Raw genomic sequence first — 13,075 nt, forward strand, 5'->3', positions numbered from 1 at the left:
GGAAAAGATACGCAAATTGCGGTTTGCGTATCTTTTCCTGACTTTTCTTTGTAGTCTAAACGTAGCCCTAGTTACACCGCTGTTGAGCCCATTGACTTGTGTGTGTGACTAAGGCTTGAATTTTACGTCATAGAACCATAGAACCACAATTTGCTGTGGCTGTACCATGCAGGACTGGTGACTATTCATCCTTCTTTGGGAACCGTCCCCAGGCATCTCTTCCTTTGTCCTACTATTCTTACAGGAGGCAATTTTTTGGGGGAGATTTCTTCTAAATCCGCTGTGCTGTTGTTTAGCCTTGTCCGCCTTTCTGTGGCCTTTCTTGAGGAGAGGGAGCTCAGTGCTCTGCCTCCTCCTGCAGCCCAGTTCCTCAAAGCCTAGCACCCCCAGCCCAACCCTCTCTTCTGCCTTTGTTCTCATTCCATGGCAAAAGCTGTCATCCGGCCACACACCCTCCTGGGCTCAGGTTACAAAGGGTGTGGGGTCGCATCAGTCAGTGAGACTTACACCCGAAATCCCCTTCACCAGCTAGGCATTAATGCAGTGCCCTGGGAAACTGAGGCACATACGGGGTTACTAGAGGACCGTGGATCACACACGCAACACAACAAAGTGAATACACATGGAATTGGAGAATTCACCAGGTCCCTTTGCAGTGGATTCCAAAGGTCGATCACCCTCAGGGCTAAACATCTGTCCCTTATTTCTGCTTGGAATTTGTCTGAATCCAGTGTCCAGCCATTAGACCATGCTCTGACTGGCCCTGCTACATTTGAGCCCATTGTTATCCATGGTTTCCTCCCCATGGAAATCTCTGCTTGATTGTCCTTCTAAGAGAAATAGATGAAGCGCTTTAAATGTTTCTCTCCGTCAGGCATTGTTTGCAGCTTCCGATCATTTTTCTCACTCTTCTCTGCACCATCTTCAACTTTACAGCACAGTTTTTTTCAAATGTGGAGCCTGGGCCTGGACACAGAAACTCTGCCAATCTTTGGGTCTTCCAGAGATTTGATCTGCAGTGAGTTACATCCTCTCAGATCATTTAGGACAATATCAAAGGGCATCAGACCTGGAACTGAGCCCTGCAGAATGCCCCCTAGAAACAGCCCCGTTCCCCGACAGTGGCCCCTTTGACGATGGCTTTCTGAGATCTGTCGCTTGGTCAGTTTTGAGTCCATTATGTAGAGTGATTTCTTTATCTAAATATCCTTCGCAGACTTCACACCTATGGCAAGCCCCCCTCCTCTTGTCATGGTCTGTCTCACAGCTCCATTTTAGATTTCCTGTGTCCTGGGACTAAAACTGAGCACATGCCCAGGGCAGCCTGTTCTCCATCCCCTTCCTTGTCCTGGTTTTCACCACTACCACAATGAGGGGATATTTCCTGGCAGCTGTTCACGATGATGCCCGGATTATTCCTTTCGGGTCTCATCTAGGTGGGAGTTTTTCCGCAGCCTATGTGTTGGCAAAAGTTTGGGGTCTTGGCTCGCTCTGTTTTTAAGCCACCAAGTGAATTTCTATACCAGGGGTGGGGAACCTTTTTTGGGTCAGGGGCCACTTTGGAAAAATCAGCTGGGCGGGAGGTAGCAGGGGTGGGAGGGGGAGGAGCCCAGAGCCCCCAGGGCAGGATCCAGGCAAACCAGTGTCCACATTTGGCCCCCGAGCCTTAGGTTCCCCACCCCTGCTCCCCCTGCTCTACAGGATGATGACTCTAACCTGACTCTCCTGACATGAAGGAACAATGAGGCATAACCAATGTCCACATTACGAATGTTTCCCACATGCAACACGAAGATGTTATTGGTTCCTGGAGCACTATCGAACATGGGATTTGTAGGGTCAGGTTTTCTTAATTAATTTTGTGTAAATTCTGAAAATGTCAGTTTAAAGTGACAGTCAATCTGCTTCGCTTGTGAGAACAGCGTAGAGCGTCTTCTATTAACATTCTCTTCCCATCCAGGCATTTCTACTGGGATCATCACCCTAAGTGCTAGAGACACAAGGTATCGTTCTGCCTCAGAGTTGGATCTGGTCTCACTTCCTCCATGTCAGATTTCAACAAAACTGTCTTCACCAACCCCTCCACCTTCATCCTGCTGGGCATTCCTGGCCTGGAGGTGGCCCATGTCTGGATCTCTATCCCATTCTCGGGCATCTACGCCATCGCCATCTTGGGGAACTTCACCATCCTCTTCATTGTGAAGAAGGAACAGAGCCTCCATGAGCCCATGTACTATTTCCTCTGCATGCTGGCCGTCACCGACCTCGTCCTGTCTACAACCACCCTGCCCAAAATGCTGAGCATTTTCTGGTTCAATTCCAGGGAGATTAATTTCAGTGCCTGCCTCACCCAGATGTACTTCATTCACTGCTTCACAGTGATGGAGTCTGGGATCTTCGTGGCCATGGCTTATGATCGCTACGTGGCCATCTGTGATCCCCTGAGACATCCCACCATCCTGACAAACACCATGGTGGTCAAGACTGGCCTGGCCATGATGCTTCGTGGCAGCATCCTCGTAATGCCCTATCCCATCTTCGCAAGTCTGCGGCCATATTGCAGAACCAACATCATCTCCCATGTATACTGCGAGCACATGGCCGTGGTGAAGTTGGCCTGCGCTGACATTACCATCAGTAATTACTATGGCCTCTCTGTGCTATTCAGTGTCCATGGACTGGATGTGATTTTTATTGTCATTTCCTATAACCAGATCCTCAGGGCCGTCTTCAGCCTCCCCACAAAGGACGCCCGGCTCAAGACTTTTGGGACCTGCAGCTCCCACCTCTGCGCCATCCTAACATTTTATGTCCCAATGGTCTTCACTTCCATCATGCACCGGTTCGGTCACAGCGTGGCCCTACCTTTCCACATTCTCATTGCCAATATTTACCTCTTGGTGCCACCCATGCTAAACCCTGTCATTTACGGGGTGAGAACCAAGCAAATCCGGGACAGGATGCTGCATCTCTTTACTCCTAAAAGGACCTAAAGTTTTCTCCTGGTGCTTTCAGAGGGTATGTCTACACTAGCGCCCTAGTTCAAACTAGGGTGGCTAATGTAGGCATTCGAACTTGCAAATGAAGCCCAGGATTTAAATATCCTAGGCTTCATTTGCATGATCCCGGGCAAAAGGTCAGAAGGGATCACCTCATTGTAGGAGGAGTATCAGTTAATCTGAACTAAGGACTTAGTTTGGATTAATTTCTGACTGCCGCGTGTAGCCTCGGGCAGTCAGTTCGAACTAAGGGGATTTAAAAATGGCGCCCACCCTGGAACATGCAAATGAAGCCCGGGATATTTAAATTTAAGTTCGAACTAGGGAGCTAGTGTAGACATACCCAGATCTAGCTTTGGGAAGAGCTGGCTGAGGACATGGAGCTTGGCTCTGCTCACTGAGTCATTTACTGGACAGTCCGAGAGACATCGAAACACGTTCCCTGACTTACTGTGCTATGTCAGCAGGACAAACTGGGGAACTGGTCTCTGTACAGCTCAGTAATATAGAAGGTTTCCACCTTTTTTTACTGCTAGTAACAGGCCCCTTTGGCCCCATCCCTTGCTCTACCTGTTCTCTCAATGCCCTGCCCTGTCATTCAATTCTGCTAAAGCCCATCCCCCAAGGTTTACTCCACTCCTCTCCTCCCCTTCCTTGTCGCTCACTGGTTCATCTCCACCTCCCTCCCACAACTGCTGGGCTCCCTCTGGGAGCTGCTGCAGCCCAACGAGGAGCCTGCAGTGAGGGCAGGGAGGACAAGCCCTGTGGTGCTGACAGGCCCTTCAGGCATGGAGAAGGAAGCCAGGAATCCACAAATATTTCTGCTGAGGTGGAGAGGACGTCAGGAAGCCATATAAACAAAGCTGAGGGTGGGGAGTAGGGTGTGAGGCAGGCAGGCGAGGCTGTACATCCTATAGCTTGTAGGCCCTACAACTGAGCCACAGAGTCATGAGGGCAGAGTTATTGTGCGGCTCACTTTTTGTAACTTTCACGTCTCTCTCGTTCCTTCATGCTGTGGCCTGTAGCAGGCAGGGTCCCCACACTAGGTGTGGGCTGGGAGACCTCTGCCCTGAGCCAGGGCTCGGGTGCAGGGAAAGGGGCCAATTTGATGGAAGGTGAACAACAGCTCAGAGAGGTGGACCGATAGGCCCTTGCTTACCAGGGAAGATGGGATGCTGGTCAGAGACCAGATGGGCCTTAGTAGCGCACAGGGAATGAGAGAAACAATTGCCCCCAATGCCCAGGTGTGAAGCTGAAGAGTGAAGCTGAGTCTAATACATGCAATGCATCTGTCACTACTTCTAGATGCTCTTTAACCAGGTTTCTAGGTTGTGTTATGTCCCATTCATAGGCAGACTGAGCCACACAATGGTACAGTGCTACCCAAAGCCACCCAATGAGTTGGTGGCAGAGCTGAGATGAGACACTGGGAGTCTTAACCCTCCCCACCCCACCCCAGAACCAGTGCTCTGATCATGAACTGTCATTGCTCTTCTGGCTTGTAGTAGACACAGCGTGGATTACTGTGTTTCATCATCTGTGGAGCTGCAGTCCTTCAGAAACAGGAGGAACTTGTTAAAGAGACAACTAAAAATGATGGTCATTGTCTTGCTTGGCACCACACGCTGTCTGGAATGCTACACACTCCATACGGCCTATCAAGGTTGTTCCTCACTCTGGTACTTTGAGTGCAGACCGGAAAATCCCTTGCCTCTAGAGGTTTCTGTTTTAAAAACTTCCCACGGTCACAGACAGGGTGGCTGAAGAGCAGGGTTCCCAATGAAGGCTTGCTGCAGAGCTTGGAACGTGTCTTCACACTCCCTAACCAGCCTGCCGGCCATGGGCTGTGCCAGGTAAGCCCAGAACTGGTCACACCTCTCCCCTCACGGTAGGAACTGGTCAGGCCTGCAGAGCTTGGACTCTCCAGATGAGTGGCACGCGAGACCTCACCCCACCGGCTATCCCAGGCGCATGGCTTCCTCCCACCTAATCTAACATCACTTTGGGTTGGCAGTGATCTCCGCATCTTGATGACAGCAGCTACCTGGCATCAATGACCCCCCCAGTGGTGGCTGTCCATTATTATGTTATCTAAGCAGGCTACAGCATTCTCCATGTGAGGACTTAGAAGGCTGTCCATCAGGTGCAGAGAGATTGCTGGGATCCTATGGAGGCCGAAGACCATTCGGTTGAAGCGGTATAATTTCTTCTGCCCGGTATCTGAGGAAGTGGGTCTGGCCCACGAAAGCTCATCATCTAATAAACCATCTTGTTAGTCTTTAAAGTGCTACATTGTCCTGCATTTTGCTTCAGCTACTTGCCAATACCTTGTCATGACCCTTTTGTGAGCCCTCAGAGCAGGGCAAAATGTCTGTTGCCCAGAGCGGGGCAAGAACGTCCCATCAGAGAGACAGAAAGCGGAAAACCATGGCCGAGGGAAATCTCTGCTTCCGACTGCTAATGAACTGACACCTGCCCACACCCAGATCAGTAATGATCAGACCATGTTTCAGAGGCGTAGCTATGTTAGTCTGCAACTTTAAAAACAACACGAAGTCCTGAGGCACCTTAGAGAATAACAAAAATAGATAGGGTCATTAGCGTGAGTTAGGGTACGTCTACACTAGCCCCGTGATCGATCTAGGGAGGCTAATGAGAGCAACCGAAATTGCAAATCAAGCCCGGGATTTAAATATCCAGCTCTTGATTTGCATGTTCCTGCAATTGACTAGCCCGAAGTAACTGCCCGCGTCTACATGCGGCAGTGAAACGGGATTCCGATTTAAAGCCCCTAAATCAAATTAGCTGGTAAAACTCACTGCAGGAGGAATACCAGCTAATTCAAGTTAGGGCTTTAAATCAGAATCCTGTTTCACTGCTGCTTGTAGACACGGGTGGTTACTTCGGGCTAGTCAATTTTTAAAATGGTGACCGGATGGGAACAAGCAAATCAAGCGTGGGAGATTTAAATCCCAGGCTTGATTTCACTTTCGGTCACCCTCATTAGCCTCCCTAGATCGATCTAGGGGACTAGTGTAGCCGTACCCTTAGAGTGGAAGTAAGAAAACCCAAGATATATATAACAGAAGTACCTGTGAATGGTAGAATATTAAGGTACATTGTGGGGAGTATTAACAGCAGATCTAGAGAAGTGATTATTCCCCTTTATGTGGCAATGGTGAGACTACATCTGGAGTACTGCGTCCAGTTCTGGGCCCCTCACTTTTGAAAGGATGTGGACACATTGGAGAAGGTCCAATGGAAGGCAACAAAAATGATGAGGGGGCTGAAGTGCATGACCTGTGAGGAGGGGCTGAGGGATTTGGGCTTGTTTAGTCTGCAGAAGAGAAGAGTGAGGGGGGATTTGAGAGCAGCCTTCAACTTCCTGAAGGGAGGTTCCAAAGAGGATGGAGAGAGGCTGTTCTCAGTGGTGACACATGGCAGAACAAGGAGCAATGGTCTCAAGTTGCAGTGTAGGAGGTTTAGCTTGGATATCAGGAAAAACTATTTCTCTAGGCGGGTGGGGAAGCACTGGGCTGGGTTCCCTAGGGAGGGGTGGAATCGTCATCCCTGGGGGCTTTTAAGTCCTGGCTTGACAAAGCCCTGGCTGGGATGATTGAGTTGGGTTGGTCCTGGTTTAGGCAGGGGGCTGGACTCAATGACTCCTGAGGTCTCTTCTAGCCTCATTATTTCTTTGATACCAATGAAGCCATTCAACAGGCATTTGCCAACCCCAGGGATATAAAAGTCAGTTTCTGAACATAGTGGGGGAGTCGACAGGGCCTTAGTTTAAAGCTTGCTTTGAAAATATTTCATTGGTGCGTTACTGAACACTATACAATCGCATCTCTCAAAAATTGCCACCCACCCTGTCTCCCATCGGGCATAGGGGCATCAATCTAATCACACTGTCGGCCCGTAAATCCTAAGGAGGGTCCTGCCTCACCTCTATTGGAACTGACATGAGCAAGTACTCAAAGAAGAGGAAAGTGTAACCTGGCTATGGTATGTGTTGTTCTGGGAGCTATATGGCTCATGTCCATTCTCCTACCCATCCTACTCCTGTTGGAGTTGATGGATAGAAAGAAATGAGAGGGCGCAGGGCCGGCGGTGTGAAATATGCTGACACATTTTCACATCAATCTAGAGGGGCCAGAGTCCAGCCTATGGATACTGCCAAAGCAAAAATCTGATAATTTACACACATCGGCTGTGTCTAGACTGGTAAGTTTTTCTGCAAAATCATCTGATTTTGTGGAAAACCTTGCCAGCTGTCTACACTGGCCGCTTGAATTTCTGGAAAAGCACTGACGATCTCCTGTAAAATCATCAGTGCTTTTCCGGAAATACTATGCTGCTCCCATTTGGGCAAAAGTCTTTTTCTGAAAGACTTTTGCGCAAAAGGACCAGTGTAGACAGCATAGTACTGTTTTCCTCAAAAAAGCCCTGATCGCGAAAATGGCGATCAGGGCTTTTTTGCGGAAAACCGCATCTAGATTGGCCACAGACGCTTTTCCGCAAAAAGTGCTTTTGCAGAAAAGCATCCTGCCAATCTAGACGTGCTTTTCCAAAAATGCTTTTAACGGAAAATTTTTCCGTTAAAAGCATTTCCGGAAAATCATGCTAGTGTAGACGTAGCCATCATGTAGAATCAACCTGAGCAGCTTATCACAAAGAATACCAAGTAGAAAAACTAGATAACGGATTTTTATGGCAGAGAAATGGCAACTCTTGAGCTTTGTCATGTGCTAATCATTCTCTGTGTGATGTAAGCGTCAGTTTACCTCACTGTATAATAGGGATATGTTCTTAGAATCTTTGTCTTGCTAGGGGAATTGAGGATCTTGCCACGAATGGAGCTGCACAATATGATTGTCCCAAGCGATGAGAGCGGCGGGGAATCCTGTGGCATCTTCGGGTACGTCTAAACTACATGTCTCTGTCGGCAGAGGCATGTAGATTTGTTTGTTCAGCAAAGGCAAATGAAGCCGCGATTTAAATGATCGTGGCTTCATTTACATTTACATGGCTGCCGCGCTGAGCCGACAAACAGCTGATCAGCTGTTTGTCGGCTCAGTGCGGCAGCCATGTAAATGTAAATGAAGCCGCGATCATTTAAATCGCGGCTTCATTTGCCTTTGCCTATCTGTCTAATCTACATGCCTCTGCCGACAGAGGCATGTAGTCTAGACACAGCCTTATAGACTAACTGAAGTGTGGGAGCATAAGCTTTCGTGGGCAAAGACCCACTTTTGTCAGATGCATGCACGAAAGCTTATGCTCCTACACTTCAGTTAGTCTATAAGGTGCCACAGGACTCCTCGCCGCTTTTGCAGATTCAGACTAATACGGCGACCCCTCTGATACTTGGCAAGTGATGAGAATTATTCTTCTCCTCAGAAAATGCTCATGTCTGTCTCCGGATCTGTCTCCTCCCTAGCCATCCATCTTGAGCATTCACTAGGTAGCAGACGTGGTGGAGACCTCGACATCATCCCCGGTTTTCTTAATGAGCAACTATAATGATTAAACATTCACAAAAACAGAGAGCAGACAACTTCTCTGTGAATCAACTCAGAACCCCAGGGTGCTCCGCTCCCTTTGGGAAGGTCCCTTAATTGCTGTTTACTCCTAAAGCTGGATAATTAGCCCAGATGAGGTTTCTCTCTGCCCTCTTTGGATCCAAATACCGCTATGCCTGAGAGCAAGCAAACCCCTCAGGGACTGCACAGAGACATGCTATAAAATGTATGCACTCTTGTGTGACTTCTCACTGGGCGGTGCTGCCGCAGATGCTGGGCTGAGAAAGACGCGGGACATGGCTACCTGAGGGAGGCGCCCAGGTAAGTCAATGCCATCTCAGAATTCACAGGTACCATCTTTAGCTGAGGCGCTGAACGGCTCCGCAAATCCAGCGCTATGTAGGTGTGATGGGATAGATAGTTCGTCTGTGGCACTTTCTGCTCTGTTCAGCCATTAAATGTCCCAGGTCCCTTTCAGGAACTGTTCAGAATCCTCAAACATCAGCAACCAAAAGGTTACCTCCTGCCCAAGCTGACGGGCGCCAGGCCTAACGTGGCTGCATTTCAGTAGCACGGGGGATCCTTCTGGATAAAGGGTGTTTGTCGATGTACAGAACAAGGCCAAATTCTCAGGCTGCAACCTGTAGTTTTCTCACCATCTCTGAGGTAAAACTGCCTTTGAAATAGGGCCCGGGGGAAAGACCTCAGGAGCCAGCTGTGTGTTCATGCACAGAGACGGTCACCTCCTCCTTCTAAATTTCACAGCTTTGTCTGTTTAATGGCCTGTAACCTTCTTGGATGCATGGAGGTTTTAAGGCCCCTTACTGGACAATTGTAAGAACTTTTCAACGTGGGCAAGGCACCCCAAACTCGGTCATAAAGTGTCTGCACTGCCAAGCCTGATGTCTAAAAAAAAATTGTTCAGCCAGAAGCAGACATGAAGGGTATGTCTATGCTACATGGCTCCATCGAAGGAGCCATGTAGATTACCTTTGTAGACATAGGAAAATTTAAATTAAAATGGCTGCCGAGTTGTGCCGATCAGCTGTTTGTCGGCACAGTGCTGTAGTCTGGATGCTCCACGGTTGACATCAAAAGCATTTGTCGACCACCCCGGTATGCCTCGTGGGATGAGGTTTACCGGGGAGTTTGACAAATGCCTTTGATGTCGACTGTGGAGCGTCCAGACTAGCGCACTGTGCCGACAAACAGCTGATCGGCACAGCGCGGCAGCCATTTTAATTTAAATGAAGTGGTGATTATTTAAATCGCCGCTTCATTTTCCTATGTCTACAAAGGTAATCTACATGGCTCAGTTGACAGAGTCATCTAGTGTAGACATACCCAAAGAGTGGGGCCATTGAGGTGAGACGGGCAGAGTTTTGCAAAATGATCAGCAATTGCTCGCCAGTAGTCACAATTTCATTCAGCTTTAACAGAGAGTGATGCCCCCAGCACCACGTGCAATAGCCACACCAGTTCTGAATCCCACTCGGCTAAGCTCTTCCCTCTCGTAATGTCCATGGGAAGGCAGCGCACAGGCCACAGATGGGTTAGGTGAACAGGGGTTTGTTATCAATTTTCTACATCCAGACTTGCAAAGTAACTGCGTGTTCCCTTGTGCACGTGCTACGAGACAGGGCGAGTATAAACGTCTGATCTGCTTTCTTTAGCAACAGGTTCACAGAGCTTAAGGTCAGAAGGGGTCACTAAGTCACCTGGGCAGGCTCCCTCTATAACACAGGCCCTTGCAATTCACCTCTGTTGAGGCCATTGCCTTGTGTGAGTAAGGCCTGGTTCACACTAGGATTTTACAGCATAGAACCATAGAACCACAGGGGAAGAAAGACCATGATTTGCTGTCTGTACCATGCAGGACAGGTGACTATTCATCCTTCTTCAGGAATCCTCCCCAGGTATCTCTTCCTTTGTCCTCCTGTTCTTACAGGTAGCAATTTTTGGGGGGAAATTTCTTCTAAATCGGCTGTGCTGTTGTTTCAGCCCATTAACACTTGCCCTACTCTTACGGCAGGAGAGAACAACTTTTCTCCATCTTTTTTTTTTCACGGTACCTTTAAAAGTAGCTGAAGAAGAGTGTCAAGTGCCCCCGCCGTCTCTCCATTTCCAAATGTCATAGTCTCACTCCCTTCAATCTGTTCATAGCCTTTGTAGTCCAGCACTTGGATCATCTTTGTCTTTAGGCCTTGGATCACTTCCAGACCTCTTGTAAGGGCCCTATTAGCAGGTGACCCAAACCGGAGACCGTTCTCCAGCTGAATGCGCTGAGCAGCGGAACACTGTCACCTCTTGTGACTTCCACGCTGTGCCTCTGTTAATGAAACCCTAAGCAGCATTTGCTTTTCTTTCAGTAGCAAAAATATTCACCTCCTCCATCCCCGGGAGTTGTAGCTGTGTCAGAGTAACCCAGTGTTGACAGCATGAGGTCAGCAAAGAATTGTTCCATCCAATTAGCTAGAACCGTTTGATCGAGAGAGTCACCGGGCCCTGCGCCCCCTTTTGGAGCTACACATGGCTTTCAGCCAGCAGGTAGAACAGAAGTTCTATTGGTTGACAGGGATACAACGTAGGCCAGACTTGTCAGCACAGACGGCAGAAGCAGTCAGTACCGTCCATCTTACGGAGAGGGAGCTCAGAGCCCTGTCCTCTCCTGTACCCCAAACCATCTAAGAGTGATTTCCGCATCTAATGGCCTAGCCCAAGCCCCTCCTCTGTGCTTTGTTCTCCTGCCCTGGTTAAATTGTCACCTTGTAGCACACCCTCCTAGGCTCATGTTATAAGGGGTGACCATTATACACATGCTGTGACTGGGATTGCCTGCCTAAGTGAGACACACACCAGAAATCCTCTTCACCCTCTAGTTATTAGTGCAATGTCTTGGGAAACTGAGGCACACACCCACACCCGGTTACAACAGGACAGTGGAATGCACAGGCAACATAACAAAGTAAACACAATCCCCACATCATCGCCAGAGGCTGTCAAGCAGATCTTCCAGTAATGTCTCCATGTCTCTGTAGACACTAAGTCCCTTTGCAGTGGATTCCAATGGCTCATCACCCTCAGGGCTAAACATCTGGTCCTTATTTCCGGCTAGAATTTGCCTGAATTCAGTGTCCAGCCATTACGCCTTGCTCTGCCTTGGTAGATAAGAGCCCATTCTTATCTACAGTTTCCTGCCCATGGAAATTGCTGCTTGGTCATCCTTTGGGTAGGGTACATAGATGAAGCCCCTTTTTTTTACTCTTTTCTGTACCACCTCCAACTCTCTTTTTTGAAATGAGGAGCTGAAACTGGGCACGGTAACTTTGGGTTGTTCAGAAAGTTTATCTGCCGTGAGTTACTTTCCTCCCAGATTACTTATGACAGTTCTGAAGAGCAGCAGGCCTAGAACTGAGACCTGCGGAACCCTTCTAGAGACAACCCCATTCCCTGAGAGTGGCCCATCCACAATGGCTTTCTGACATCTATCAGATGGACAATGTTTAGTCCATTGGATGGAGAATGGTTTGAGACATTTGGTTTGGTAACGGAAGACGTATATAAAAACAGAGATAACAAAGTTGATTGCACTTGAATTTATCCTCCCAATTCATTTTGCTGACAATTTGTTTTGGCCTTTGGGAATTAGCCTTTTGAACACCTAGTGACTGTAGATATTCCTCGTTGGTGACTGTTCTCTCATTGACAATTTGTGTGTCATCCGCTTCATTCTTTGTTTGACTCTCCTCTATCATGGGCCCCCTTATTTGTCTCTTCCCAGACTTTGCAGCCTCTTCACCTATGGTAGCCCCAATACTCTAGTCATGGGCTCTCCCACAGCTCCATTTTCTATTTCCTGTATCCTTTATCCAGATGGGGTTGTTCTCCGTCTCTTTATGTGTCTTGGTGTTCAATGACCAGGTATTTCCTGGGAGCTGTTTACAATGATGCTCCGATTTTTCTGCTGAGGTCTGTTCTAGGTGGGATGTTTTCTCCCAGCTCTTGTCTTGATAAAGGTTTGGTATCTTCTCTCACTTTGGGTGTGTCTAGACTACATGGCTCCATCAACAGAGCCATATAAACTAGTTTACCCAACAGAGTCAAAGAAGCGGGGTTTACAGGAGTGGTCGATAAAGGCTTCCCTTGTCGACCGTGCTGCGTCTAGACTGCCGCGCTGTGCCGGATCAGCTGATTGTCGGCACCGCGTGGTGGCCATTTTTATTTTAATGAAGTGGGGATAATTTAAATCCCCACTTCTTTGACTATGTCGGGTAAATTAGTTTACATGGATCCGTCGACAGAGCCATGTAGTTTAGACACACCCTTTCATTTTAAGCCACCAAGCAAGTGGGGAACTCTCTAGAGAATGCCTGACTTACATGGTATAAAGGAACAACGAGGCATAACCGGTATCCACGTTAATTTTTCCTACTGGTACCTATGCCTATTTCCCACACTAAGAAATACAGGAGTTCTTTGCTGATGGAGCACTATCAAATATGATATTAGTAGGCTCCATTTTTTCATGATTCATTTTTTGTGAATAGTGAAAAT

The 13,075-nt window shown here is 48.2% G+C and overlaps 1 protein-coding gene across 1 annotated transcript; it reads left to right on the forward strand.

Annotated features, from left to right (window-relative positions):
- The first annotated feature begins 2,045 nt into the window (after window positions 1–2,045).
- LOC102456448 (olfactory receptor 52M1-like) lies at window positions 2,046–2,993 on the forward strand. Its single transcript, XM_006117166.5, has one exon. It carries the CDS (start codon window positions 2,046–2,048, stop codon window positions 2,991–2,993), a length of 948 nt encoding a protein of 315 aa, XP_006117228.5.
- The last annotated feature ends 10,082 nt before the right edge of the window (window positions 2,994–13,075 follow it).

Source organism: Pelodiscus sinensis, chromosome 1 (assembly GCF_052426305.1).
Source record: "Pelodiscus sinensis isolate ZL-2025 chromosome 1, ASM5242630v1, whole genome shotgun sequence".
Classification (NCBI taxonomy): Eukaryota; Metazoa; Chordata; order Testudines; family Trionychidae; genus Pelodiscus; species Pelodiscus sinensis.

What these genes read in the sequence shown, in the direction of transcription:
- LOC102456448 (XM_006117166.5), top strand. Translation starts at nt 2,046, where the DNA reads ATGTCAGATTTCAACAAAACTGTCTTCACCAACCCCTCCACCTTCATC.